Consider the following 13,378-nt stretch of genomic DNA (forward strand, 5'->3'; position numbering starts at 1 on the left):
AAAAAGCTAGAGAACTGGCAACAAATACCCCCTGCTGAATTTGAACTAGGAACGCTGCAGTTTTGTGGCACAACCAATAAGAGAAAAGACACTTTTTCAATACATTGTGTTTATTCAGAAACTTATCTGAAAATGTACTCTTTAATAATCATGAAGTGGCCTCTATGTAGTTACTGCAACATTAATGTCTTGCTAAAGTTGAATCAAGTTAGTTTTGATCAAGTAGGTGACAAACAGAGGGACGATGATGAACAGGTAACAATAAGCAGTTTCTGGTATGACATTCACTAGTGATATCTATTGCAAGCACCTAAACACCTGAACTGAAACACTCCTTTTACATTAAAGTGCATCTTCTGTCCACATAGGCCCAAACTGTCTCCTCAATAGAGGATATTGCACAACTCATTATATTACCACTCCAGTATAAAGGCCACCTGCTCCCTTCAACAGCTTTCCTCAAAAGGCAAACAATCAAGTCTCTAAAGCGAAACAAAATTCAATCACTGCTTTTCTGAAGTTCACAAAAACTACACAAATTGGTGATTTAAGTGTCACTGAAATGCCCGTACTTTTGCTACAAAACAGCATCTCCTACACACTACAACCTTCAAAATATACAATAAATGGAGGTGATTCTTACGAACTACAGACATTTATAGCAAGATGATAAATACTGCAAAAATGGAAGTGTTGATAATGTGGCACTGTAAGCTTACTAAACCTGTTTGGACATGATGCAGCTCTAAACACTGATGAGCACTGAGGATATGGTATATCCTGGATTTTGGTATTTAATACAAAGAAACTGAGATACTGTAGTTCAAGGAAGCATCAAATCTTACACCGTGGGGGAGTCAGAGGTTGTTTTGGCACTGCATGCAGATTATCTAACAATAAAGGGTTATCATGTGTCAGAATCAGACAATGGCAATATCCTCAGTACCTAACCTCAATCACAGGTTGCCATTTGTGTGCCACACAGACCTCCACAGATTTAGCCCTTGAGCAGCATTGCTGTTGATCTTGTTGAAGCTGTAGCTCTATGGTTGGTAGGTAGGGTGGGTGATAATCTGACGGCTGCAGTCATGGCTCCCTGGTGATTTGAGGCTGTCAGTCGCATTGCCCTCCACCAGATTCAATCTTCCTGGCTGCGGGGCCCAGTTCCACCTTGCACACCCTCTGGGCAAACTTAAGTGAGCACAATGTCTCTCCCACATTACTCTCCAGAGCGGACACCTTTAGCAGAGCAGTTGAAACAAAACAAGTCTCACAACAAGCATCAACAAAGACTTAAAATGTAATTTACTGACAATACGTCATACTTCCCAGGCTGAAAATCTAGAAATCTGGAGGAGTAATCTTACCTGCACCACCATGACAGTCTTGCTGCCTTTGCCCAGGGAGTCTTGCAATAAGTACGTAAGGCGGGAGTTCCTGAAAGGGATGTGAGTCTGCCGAGCCCTCAGTGCCTGAATTACATCCCCCAGTGCCAGCAGAGAGCGGTTAATATTCTGAGCCTCCTTTAGCCTCTCTCCCTCTGCACCAGACTTACATACCCTCTCTGAGCCAGCCAGGTCCACCAGGTTCAGCTTGCCTAAGGGAAGAAAAGAGTAATGGATGAAATAATGACGCCAGTCATCTCTGGATGCACGTGTCTGACTGAATCCTGATCAGAAGCTTCTCTTTGTTTTTGCTTTCTCTCAGCCTCTCTCGATTCAGCATTATGACTAATACCTAGACTGCCCTCAGCTTTAATACAGCAGAGGCATTCGATAGGGGCAAGTATGATTGCAGTTTACAGTAGGAGTGTTAGACAACACTTTCTATGTAGGAAGAGACAATGCACATGTGACTGACCGGTGGTTTTGGACCCTGTGGCGAGGTCAGTGCCCTGAACCGTGATGCAGAGCAGAGCATGGGAGCGGGAGCTGTGCTGGTTCATCTGAGTGCCAAAGGTGATCCTGTTCCTTCGGGCTGTGGCTAAAATCTGCTCCAACACAAGAATATTTAGCAGTGTTACGATTTGCTCCAACAGTAACAATATTCACTGAATCACATCAGCACCGACTGTTAGCAAACATGTCACCTTCTTAATGTGCTGAAAGCTCTTGACTTCGATGATCCTGAGGCCCGGCACATGCAGCTGTCCAGTTCCATCCGGGTTGATCTTTATGTCCAGTTTATCTCCATCCTTACTCAGCAGGTCTCTAAGAAACAAAATATAACACAGACAATATAAGAAAATTATAAATAATAATGGAGGCTAAAAGCTTATCCAAAGAAAAGCGTAGCTTACCTTAGCACCTCGTTGTAGATCTCCACAGAACTGACAGTGACGGTGTAAGACCACATGTCCTTCCTCTCCTCGATCTCACTGAAGAGATGTTTCAGGGCTCGCTGGTTGATGCCTGGGTTCTCCACACTGCCCTGAAAAACACATGATACTTAGCCTGCGACCTATATTACAGACCATCACTCTATGGTGCCGGCTAATCAGGGACTATACCTCCATGGTGTAGGTTTTTCCAGAGCCAGTCTGTCCATATGCAAATATGCAGACATGGTAGCCATCGATGCAGGACGTAACAAGAGGTTCAATCTCCTGAAACACCTGGTGGAAACAAATAAAGGGTTAAAGTTCTTGTTACGATTATATTTTCTTCATACTCATGCTACACTGTATTTTCACTACCTCTTCCTGTGTGCCCTGAGGATGGAAGACCTTGTCCAGTTCAAAGATACGACCCTTCCCTTTGTTGAGTACAGTGAGGGAGGACTCGTTGTTGGGGTCTGTCGTCACCACCACGGACTGGCCCTCCTCATGTTGGTCCTCCTTCAACACGGGCTTCACGCGACACAGCACGCGGATGTTGCCTAAAAACAGAGGGGCCCGGTCAATGACACATTCTATATCTTCTGCAGTGAATTTACATTTCTTCTTCTCTGCTTGCCTTTAAGCTCCACCAGCTGTTCATGGTACTTCCTGCGCAGTGCAACTTCTTTCCTATATTTCTCCAGAAGATCTTTGTTGGCTTCAGACATCTCACTGATAGCTGCCGAAATCTACCAAAGACGTCAGACAGCAAAACGCTCTTTACAAGGCCTGTCGATCTGGTTGGACATCTCGATCTGCTAAATACAGCAGAACATACCTGTTTTTTTGCGTCATTTATAGCTGCTCCGTAAAAGTCTGAGAAGTTTCGAACTTGGCTCCTCAGACTGGCGTAGTCTGTCTTCATGGAGCGTAAGGTCGGTGGGAGTGCCGTCAGGCGCTTCTGCAAGCCTGATAAACAGTATTTCTTTTAAAGACAATTTTCTTTTACTTGTGTTTAGAAATCTCTTTCTCTGGAGATTTAATTACTTGTAACTCACTGAAGAATTGGTCCTGCAGGCTCTGAAAGTGTTCTGCTGAGCAGCTGGCAGCAGCCTTCACAGCCTCCTCCTTCCTCTCCTCCAAGTGGCCAATCTCTTTCAGCAGCTCCTCTCTCAGTTTACTGATTTCTCGCTCATACGCTGCAATCTGTAAAAGGCAATTTGTCAATCTGCCAGCTCGACTGGTTCAATGTGTGCACGTTCAGCTCTGTAATGAGTTCATCTGTCAATGAAGCTGATCCAGGTTGTGAATTTCCAACAGTGAAGTGGAAAATTCCTCCTTCTGCCTTTGAGTTTCTCTCCTCTGATCATCTGCTCGCTAAACATTTATTTATTCCAGTGCACTCTGTCAAATTTTTTAATCAGAGTTGATATTGATGGCATCAGGATTTCATTATCTAGGATTTGTTGCCAGTTTCCCTGCCTCTTAATGGCCAGCAGCCAACAGTAATCATTTATGTACTGATGGATATTTATTTATTATTATGGAGCATTATTATTGTCAAAAGCCCAGAGGATAGTTCACCTTCAGATGAACTATCATCTAACTTCCTGCCTGAGATATGCTGGTAACTGGTGTCTTTTCTTCTAAAAACACAGGTCATACAGTGTATAATGTTAAAGTTAGAAATCTGCCTCTGTGTGTGTGTGTGTGTGTGTGTGTGTGTGTGTGTGTGTGTGTGTGTGTATACTACTGTGCACCTCAAACCAGATATGACAAGGATTCACGTATTCAAGTATTCACAGTAAACTGGTTTGGCGTGAATTCTGTAACTTCTGTTTGTTACCTTGTGCTGCAGATTACAGCTGTATTCATCGGATTTCCTAATTTGCTCCTCCAGCTGTTTGCACCTCTCATTCTGATTGGACAGCTTTTCAGACAGCAGCCCATTCCTCTGTCTGGCTTTAGTCAGCTGCCTTAGTGTGGCAGGTGATTCCACCTCCACAGTCTGGGTGACGTACTAGGAAAGACAAAAAAAACACATCTGATTAGTGTCATCTATTCTAAAAACATGAAGTAAAAATGAAGAGGCTCCTTTTCTTATTGATGCTGGTGTGTTTCCAGCTACCAAATATCAAATCTCTCTAGAAAGTTGTTGTAGATCAAAAGTCACTTTTTAATATTCAAACCAATTAAAAAAAAAAAAACACTATCATATTTGAATTACCTTCACCACAGGCTCCTTTCCTTTCTCTCTGTCCAACTCCAGCTGCAGCTCCCTCACTCTGTCCTCTCGTTTCCTCAGCTCCTCTCCTCTCCTCCACTCGCTCTGTTCGCTGTGTCGCTCCAGTTGTGACATCTGCTCAGCACGCTGTTGTAGGGAGATCTCCAGCTGCTGCACTCTGCTGCGGAGGTTCTCGTTCTCCTAGCAGGGCCGAGTAAAACAAAGTCAATTAGGAGTATTTGTGTTTGCAGTTGCTAATGGTTGCCTTGGTAGCAGAACAGCGAGCTCCCTGCTGTGCTGCTGCGTCTCACCTTGATGAGCATGGTGCTGGACTGGGAGGGGATGGCTGACAGCTGCTGCAGGAGGCCCTGAGTGACGCTCAGGCTTTGTTTCAGACTCTCGTTCTCCGCTGACAGACACAGCACTCGCTTCTCTGAGTCTGTGGCCCCCTGAGGAGATATAACATATGGTTGAGTTCCAGCATAAATAAACGAAATGTAAAAATATTTTTTCATCCTGGATTTATAATTTAAATGTTCCACAAGACATGCTGACCCTTGTTTGGTATTTTTTCAGCACTATTTTTAAATCAGTGGGTGTGGGAATACACTGTGGCAGTCTTGCTGATGGAAAGTGATGAAATCAATAGATCACAGTGCTTACAGTGGCAGTTCTCAGTCTTGACAGCTCCTCCTCACGCTCCTCTATGCAACTCTTCAGCTCATCAATCTGTGAGGAATTAGAACATTTAAAAGTTTACCAAAACAGGTCTGATTTGAGATCGGAGATATGTTTATTCTGTTATCTGTAACACAATATGAAGTTATATAATTCTGCTGTTTTTTATTTAACATTTAACCAGGAAGTCTCTTGAGATAGATACCTGGCCAGAATGGCAGGGTAGATTACACGAGTCACATAAAAAATGCACAACATTCACATATATGCACAATAGCACGGGACTTGAAAGGCATAATATATTTATATATTTAAGATATGCATGACACAGAAAATGTGTCTGAAAATGATGCCATCTTCTCTTCCGCAATATTTGGTAAAGCTTAATAAAAATACTACATAAAGTTATGAGTCATTTATGGAAATGTTCACTTTTTAATAGCAGAATTGAATCTTTTATGGATTTTTTGGGTAAAATTAAAAAAAAAAAAAAAATGCATTCAGCTTTCAGTGTCAAACTAACATGCAGCTGCCTACCTGCTGTTGAAAGGCCTGGATGCGAGAGTGTCGGTCTCTTTCCTTCTGCTCCAGCTGTGAGTGCAGCAGACGGAGCTCTCCTCTCAGCTTACTCCTCTCACCCTGCAGGCCGTACAGAGACTCCACCAGCTGGTGAACCCCAGCTTGTGCCCCTGCATCACTGCTGGACTCACCTGAAGGTCATAAATAGAGACTATCGTCAGCATCTTCATCATCGTCATCATCACCAGCCTAAATACCATCTGCACCAAGAACAGAAAAATAAATAATTCTATCATCTTTGGACCCATATTCATATTAGGCCACCCACAAATAGAACCAACTGATATCCTTTGAACTTCCTCTGACCTGGTTTCTATATGTAGGCTTTTCTGTTAAGCCCACTTTCCACAGTACGCTTGAATGCTTGTGTGGGTGTATAATATTAATGAACATTAAGTATGCACTTAAACAAACCATCAAGTTACTGTGCATTGCAGTTAAGTTAGCATCATCATTGCCGTGCTTCCACTATCAGTACTCCAAGGGTAACTCCACAGACCTGTATGGCTCTCACGTGCAACCTGCTAAACCTCCTCTGCTGTTCCACAGGAACCTCAGCAGCACGCCCATTAGCATTTTAATCACTTTCTTCCTCCTCCTCAATGATTTATCAGGCTCTGTCACCTTTGATTTTCATAGCAGGGCTTTATGCTAATTTTACTAACACCACATGTCAGGTTTGCTGTGTCACAGTGGTGCAGGGAGAGGTGGTGATGCCAGGAAGAAAAAAAAAAAAAAAACACGGAGGAGAGGCTACAGCTGTGAATCAGGGGTGTTGATGGAAACGTGCTTGCAAGAAACGTGAAGTCTGAGCTTTTACAGTCTGCAGGGGCACTGAGATAGCTTTGTAAATTTTAAAACAGCAGCTTGAAATGATGCCAGAAAACATATTTCCTTCATCTGAAAATCATAATGATGATAATGCTTGACATCTTTTGTTACATTCCTGATAATGATCAGTGAATGGAGCATGAGCCATTCATTCTAAAAGATTAAATACTGAGTAGTTGATATAAAAAACAGGCAAATGGTGCAAGTGATGGAAATACTGCGCAAAAAAAACCCAACAAAAACTAAACCACAGAAACACTCCTCCACTAAGACCTGCACGTTACAGTAAACAAACAAAGCCAGTGGCCTTGTAACACTGGGACCCCCCGGCTATTTTTAGTCCAACACGAGAACACGTGGCACCAAGCATGTGCCAGACCTTGTAAGTGCATTTGCAGGGAATAAAACAGCACTTACAGCCATGTTTTATTCACGACAGAGAGCCACAGAGTCACTATCCAAGTACCACATGCTCATGTGTCACATAGGCATTTATCTTTTTCCTGCACACTAATGAGCGGCGTCAGTGTGCATGTGGTCCTCCGCTCAAACACACCCACACACTGACATGTATATGACCCGGTCTGGTTATGATGCATGTCAATATACATTTTGACATATTTCTCTGAGACTGCATCAGTCAGCCTGAGGACAGGAATCTGATCTGTCTGCAGCTTCACAGAGGCATACACTTGTTAACATGCTGAACATATGCACAGCAAAGAGTGGAGTTGGTAGGTTTGCCCACAGAGGTTTCTCCTCTGAGGTTAAGCAACCACCTGGTCGAGGCTGAGATACAGCAGATACCAACATTAAAAAGCTTTGAGGTCAGCCGCAGCTGGACAATGTTACTCTGGTCTCTGTGACATCACTAATGCCAACTTGACTTACACCATCACCCACACAAATTGAATCAGCCTCCTCTTAGGCGTACAGTGTGTCTACAGTTGAAAAAAAAAAAATCTAATCTTGGGTGAGCCATCATAGGACAGCAAAGTGAACCACGTTTTGAAAACTGATCCCTCCCATGATATTACATCTTCTGCTCAAATCCTGATCACATTTTTATAAGAGTGACGGAAAATTACTGGATTTCAGCCACTGTAAATAAGATCACAGATCACTTTCATCTATATTACAAAACCCACTGGATATACACCTACTATGACGAACATGTGAGAGTGTCCTTCTGTATTCTCTGACTTCCTAATGCATCTTCCTCCATCCATCATCTGAAGTAATCCAAGCTGAAGAGCCATAAGATAAATCTAGTTTTGGACCTCTGTGATTTTCTCACCAACCAATCACCTCAGTTATTGAAACAGCTCTATGACCTCGAGCTCCCTCCGTTTTTCATCTTCCCCACACCCACCGCCTGGAAATGTAAAACCATCACTCTTGCACCTTAATTTCACCCTCCCCCATCCCTTCTTTCCTCTCTCCGCTCCCTCCATCTCCCTGACCCTTCTCCTCCTCCCTCACCCTCGCTCAGTGGGCTGGGGGTCTGCTGCTGGCTGATGGCTTCCTCCAGACTGCTGATGATGCTGTTCTTGTCCCTGAGGCGCTGGCGGTAGGAGGCTCGCAAGGCCTTCATCTGACGGCGGTGCTGGACGCGGTGTCTCTTCAGCTGGACCCGGTACTGGTCGGCCTGCTGCTGCAGTTGCTGGAAGTGGGAGTACTGCTCCAGAAAACTCAGCAAGTGGGACATCACCGCCACCAGGGGAGACTCTGCCAGCTGGCCAGTACAGACGCACACACATAAAAAGTTTAGTAACGCTGCAGATGCTCCTGTAACTGAAAACTGAATTCATCAGGTGAGCAGCTCAGACAAGGTGATGACACAGTTTTGCTACCTTTCCTGTTGTTTCCAGCTGAACTTGTGAGGCCCTCCTCTTCTCAGCCTCCTGTTTGAAGGACAAAAAGGCAGCCAGAGGAGTGCAAGCTGGGATGTCGGGGCCATCTTCCTCATCTTCATCACTCGGGGACATTTCATCACTGTCACTGCTGCTGCCTGGATGACAACAAACCACATAAACAATAAAGAGTCATGGGATGTATGCCCTAATTAATCAATAAGTAGGCACTTTCCATAACATACATCATACGCTATGTGAGCACTCACTTGATTCACTAAGCCGAGCACAAGCTTTTTTCCCCATTTTGGGGGTGTGGCTATCTCTCCTCCTGCTCCCTGTTTCCATGGAAACAGGTCCTTGCTCCTGAGTACAGCATCATACATGAGGGTCAGACATGCACAAAATATTACAGACTGCATACATAGAAATGCACACAATTACATTCAATGTCACTACCAATGTGGACATCCTTTATGAGGGAGCCTACAACCTTTTTTTAGTAGTAGGTAATGCATGCATGTTCCCTACAAAAAAAATGCTTTCCCGACAAAGAACCCCCTGAGGCTGGACATGATGTAGCGAGACGTACATCTGAGGACGCTCCACATGCCCCATCCAAGGTTTCTTCCTCCTCCTTCTTAAAGACAGTGTAGAAGATGTAGACTAAAAGAGAGTAGAAGGCGTACATCTCCACACCATCCAAGAGTCCCTGTAAATGACACAATATTCACGTTCAAGTCTGACATGCAGCAGAAAAGCAAAAAAAAAAAACATTTTTTTTACCTTGATATTACTATAACACTCAAGTTTGAATGAGAATCAAATGATGCATGATGGTAACACTAGTCTCAATACACCAGTACTTTTTTTTCTATCTTCTATCTTTACCTTATCACATATCCTCTCCTCTTAGGTGATGACAATTTGACATTCTTGACATTTGTATTCCTCTTCTGCAGTCCATCTGTGTTGTCAATGACAAATCTCCTCATGCATCCCTTGTTCTCAGAGCTGCAACAGCATCCCAGTGCTGTGTGCAGCTCCTGTGTGACTCCCTCTCAACCATTCTCTCTCCTCCCCTTTCTCCTCCTCCTCCTCCACATTGCTCCATCCACAGGCTGCAGCTGCAGTGGGCATGCTCACTGCAGTTTCCTTATCCGCTGCAGTGGTGGAGTGAAAGATATGGAGTAAGGAGACTGATTGAGCTGCTGATGCCAGCAGCCTGAGACAGAGGTGGGTGAGATGTGCCAGGTTCCAGGTGCTCATTTGGGTCAGATGATGTGCTTGCAAATATTGAGATGTTGGATGAAGATGGAGGACTCTGAGTGGCACAGTGGCTGGACAGCTGCACACAAGCTAAGCGATCTTTGAAATGCCGTGTAAAGTTATATACAGTAACTGGGATTAACATTCACAATTTGTTCAAAACATGTTAACATGTTATCATCTTCCTTTAGTGAATATTAACACTTTAGTGTACAAAAAGCAATTAAATAAAAGAATAAGTAAAAGTACAGCATGTAACATTTTTAAACACTTCCACAAAGATATAAACTGGATGATAAATCATTACAGAACAGGCAACAAAATGACCATAATTTTAATGGCACTCCAAACTCAGAAATCATCGATTACATTGAAAACATCATTAGTCACCTGGGCCTTAAGGTTTGACAAAGGCATTTTCCCACAGGCAGGCACAGAGCCACAGATGGCTGCACAAATACTGCAGTAAAACTGCTGAGGCAGCTGTTCGCAACTGTGAAATCCTGAGAGAGAATCTGCAGAGTCCGCTACAACTCTCTGTAAAGAATATCAATACCTTTCAAGGACAACACTGTGGACAAACAAAATGATACACACATCATCTAAGTAATAGTGAGTTCAGCAGATGAGGTCATTACAGTCATTGTTACAACCACTAAAAACCAAGGGAGTAATAAAAAAATAAGCGCACTGATAAGTATCAAATGGGCACAGTGAGGTAAGAGCAGGGCCAAGAGCTTAGACCACTGCAGATATTTTAACAGTGATACTGCTGAGGCTGCAGAGCAAATAGGACCCAGACTGTGAGGCAGCTGGATGTTTTTGGAAACATTAATTAAGACTATAAGCAGAGAGATGTGTGCAGGATGTCAATGCAGCCTGGAAGACATTCAAATGAAATGATCACAGAGGAAATTAAATATTCACATTGGATGACATTAAACATTAAATGTCAACCAGGCACTACTAGTAATCCTACAAAGGCTACACAAGGCCACAATAGACTGTCAGTGTTAAATTCTCATGCAAATGAGTTTGTTCAGTGGTATCTGTGTTTTCTCTAACGTTGTGTTTTTATTTAGATCACACTCATTAGTAGTTCAGACAAGGTCTTAGTGTAGCAGCAACTGTATGTTCCAGTGAGCTGTAAATTATCACGCTGACACTTTGAATTGATTTTCCACCTATAATCACACACTGTTATAAGAATCAATACACAACTAGAATATTGTAGATACTGTGGTATTAATTTTTCTATTTATCTCAGCCGTAATTTACTGTTTTGGTCATTAACATTATCATTGCTTGTACGCCGTTGATTAGTATTCAAATATAAAAGCATGTTCTCCTTGTTGTTGTCCCTGTGACCTCCAGTGTAGAAACTAGTGCTGAAACCAATGATTATTTTCACTATTAACTATCTCTCTGTTATTTGCTTGATTGTTTAGTCCAGTGGTTCTCAAACTTGTTCACATCAAGGACACAAAATAGACCACACACCCGACCTGATAAGATTTAGCTTTTATCAAATATCCATTCATTCTGCCAATGTGTTCCTTATGGATGGAAATATAGTGAAATTAAATTATTCCCCTTTTTGCTGGGCAACCCCAGGAACCCCCTCAAGAACCCTTGGGGGTCCCCTGAACCCCACTTTGAGACCTATTGATTTAGTCGATAAAATGTTGAAAATAGTGGAAAAGCTACCAAAATATTTCATTCATAGAAAGACAAAAGCAACAACTACTCAAATTTGAGAAGTTTGGATCAGCTAATGTTGGCAGTTTTGTTTGATAATTATCACTTGCTTAGTTAAATGATATCAAAATTGCTGCCATTTAATTTTCTGACCACTGACAAAGCAATTAACTGACAAACAGGTTAAGCCGTGGCTGAAACTTGCATTAAATCGTCCTCACAAATGTCTCAGAATGCTTAAAGGTAAGGCACATTACATTTCTGCTTCTGCAAAATTTGTCTTTGCAGCACTTGACAAAGCAAACATATACACAGATTATGACTAATCACACAGATTTAGTAAATGTCTATGTTACATTGCTCGGTCACATCCAACAGGAACTTGCCAAGGGCCTTCGTTGAGGCCCAACAGCCTATCGACATTGACCCTTTCAAAAACCACTCCATCAGTCCCTCAGAGGCAGCTGGAGAAATGAGCGGAGCAAAAGTGTTTGCTCCAACCTGTGGAGTCACAAGCAAAGGAAGACTGAGGGCCACACCACCCAGGACCCCTAAAGCATTACCAGCAAAAAGACACACCGTGAGGCAGCAGGACAGGGAGGATAGGCTGAGGCAGCGAGTCATCACTGTGAGAGCATCTGCTGAGAGCCAGTCACACAGCCCCAGCAGCAGGCAAGAGCCACACAGGAGAATATGTGCTGTGTTGTGGTCTTGACTGAGCCACAGGAAGTCAAAGGAGACCAATGCTGGAGCCAGAACCTCGCAAGCCCACTCTGCTTCTCTCTGGAGGGAGGTTAGGTATGAGCTGGAGGGATGCAAGATGCAAACTGCTGCAGAGACTCCAAGCAGGAAAAGGCCTACTGAAGGAGCTCTGTGGTCCTGCAGAGAGAGGGGTGAATGCAGAGGCGGAAGCAAAATCTTAATGTGACAAATGCAATACATGGCTGTAAGTACAGATTAACTAACTTCTAATTAAACTTTACAGATATGTCAGCCTGTTTAATGTATATATTTTATATAATGGATGAATAGGAAAAACCTCAAAACAAGCAGCAAAGGTTTTGAAGGTAGGTACGGAAAACCACTTGAGCTGCAACTTATTATTTTCATTTTTGGTTGGATTAATTATCATTATTATTATCTCGATTTACCAAAAATCATTTAGTCTATCAACTGTCAGATGCCAAATGTCAACCAACAGTCCAAAATCCAAAAATATTCACTTTATTATAAATTATTGAATGAAAAAAGCAGCAGGTCTTCAAATTTGAGTGACTACAACAAGGGATTTGTTTGAACAAAGACTTCAATGTTAACTATCAAAATTTGCTAATTACTTTTCGGGATGTCGACGAACTATTAACTGATAAATCCACATAGAGTTTCATCCCTAGAAATTAAAGTTAGTAAAATATAAAATCAGTGCACGGAGTGATACCTACCTTAAAGAGTTTATAAGAAGAGTACAGCGCAGTGGCAGATAAAAAGATGTTGGAGCATGAAGTCATCCACTCTGCTACACAGGACGCCATTGATCCTGAAGCCCAGTGTAAACATTCACGATGTCGGCAACGGTGCCGTCACTACCAGTAACAGAGGAAGTCGGTTAGCTTCTGTTGAATGTGTCTGAAATTATATCATACAACTGCACCGTGTATTTGAATGTCGGCTTGTACTTCATGAGGTCGATGCAAGGCTAAACATGCAGCACAGAGGACCAAACTTCAGGCAGGAACAGAGGCTCGTTTGTTTTGACATGTGACAAGTGTGGATTTGGACACTGCGCAGGCTCCAAAAGATGCGTTCAAAATTCTCGTAAACATCTTACACTGTAACTGTACCAGTAGGATTGTCACCATTTTTGGCCAGTAATGTTACTGGCTAAAATAAACTAATAGGAGCTTTCAAATTTAACAAGTGTCTTACGAG

At 42.8% G+C, this 13,378-nt stretch overlaps 1 protein-coding gene across 2 annotated transcripts; it reads right to left on the minus strand.

The window, feature by feature from the left end:
* Positions 1 to 4: 4 nt before the first annotated feature.
* LOC139613960 (kinesin-like protein KIFC3) lies at positions 5 to 13,227 on the minus strand. Of its 2 annotated transcripts, XM_071471020.1 has the most exons (22): positions 13,126 to 13,192; positions 12,892 to 13,032; positions 9,374 to 12,328; positions 9,075 to 9,194; positions 8,752 to 8,848; positions 8,483 to 8,640; positions 8,112 to 8,364; positions 5,757 to 5,929; positions 5,205 to 5,270; positions 4,853 to 4,990; positions 4,545 to 4,742; positions 4,164 to 4,337; positions 3,376 to 3,523; positions 3,156 to 3,286; positions 2,955 to 3,066; positions 2,696 to 2,877; positions 2,510 to 2,614; positions 2,300 to 2,430; positions 2,090 to 2,210; positions 1,861 to 1,990; positions 1,368 to 1,597; positions 5 to 1,239 (listed from the first exon to the last, which is right to left on the minus strand). In XM_071471020.1, the coding sequence occupies exons 4-22, from the start codon at positions 9,171 to 9,173 to the stop codon at positions 1,114 to 1,116; spliced, it is 2,772 nt and encodes a 923-aa protein (XP_071327121.1). In that variant the 5' UTR covers positions 9,174 to 9,194; positions 9,374 to 12,328; positions 12,892 to 13,032; positions 13,126 to 13,192; the 3' UTR covers positions 5 to 1,113. The 2 variants fall into 2 exon arrangements, with proteins under 2 accessions (XP_071327121.1, XP_071327120.1); XM_071471019.1 differs by having other exon boundaries at positions 12,892 to 13,227.
* Positions 13,228 to 13,378: the final 151 nt, after the last annotated feature.

Source organism: Trachinotus anak, unplaced genomic scaffold (assembly GCF_046630095.1).
Source record: "Trachinotus anak isolate AG129_WGS33_773 ecotype Australia unplaced genomic scaffold, CSIRO_AGI_Tana_v1 ptg000032l, whole genome shotgun sequence".
Lineage (NCBI taxonomy): Eukaryota > Metazoa > Chordata > Actinopteri > Carangiformes > Carangidae > Trachinotus > Trachinotus anak.

Excerpts from the sequence above, each read along its gene's own strand:
- LOC139613960 (XM_071471019.1), bottom strand. The coding sequence starts at position 9,173 with ATGTACGCCTTCTACTCTCTTTTAGTCTACATCTTCTACACTGTCTTT. Across the intron at positions 1,991-2,089 it reads GCTTTCAGCACATTAAGAAG|ATTTTAGCCACAGCCCGAAG; the intron begins GTGACATGTTTG and ends GTGTTGGAGCAG. Across the intron at positions 1,598-1,860 it reads CACAGGGTCCAAAACCACCG|GCAAGCTGAACCTGGTGGAC; the intron begins GTCAGTCACATG and ends TTCTTCCCTTAG.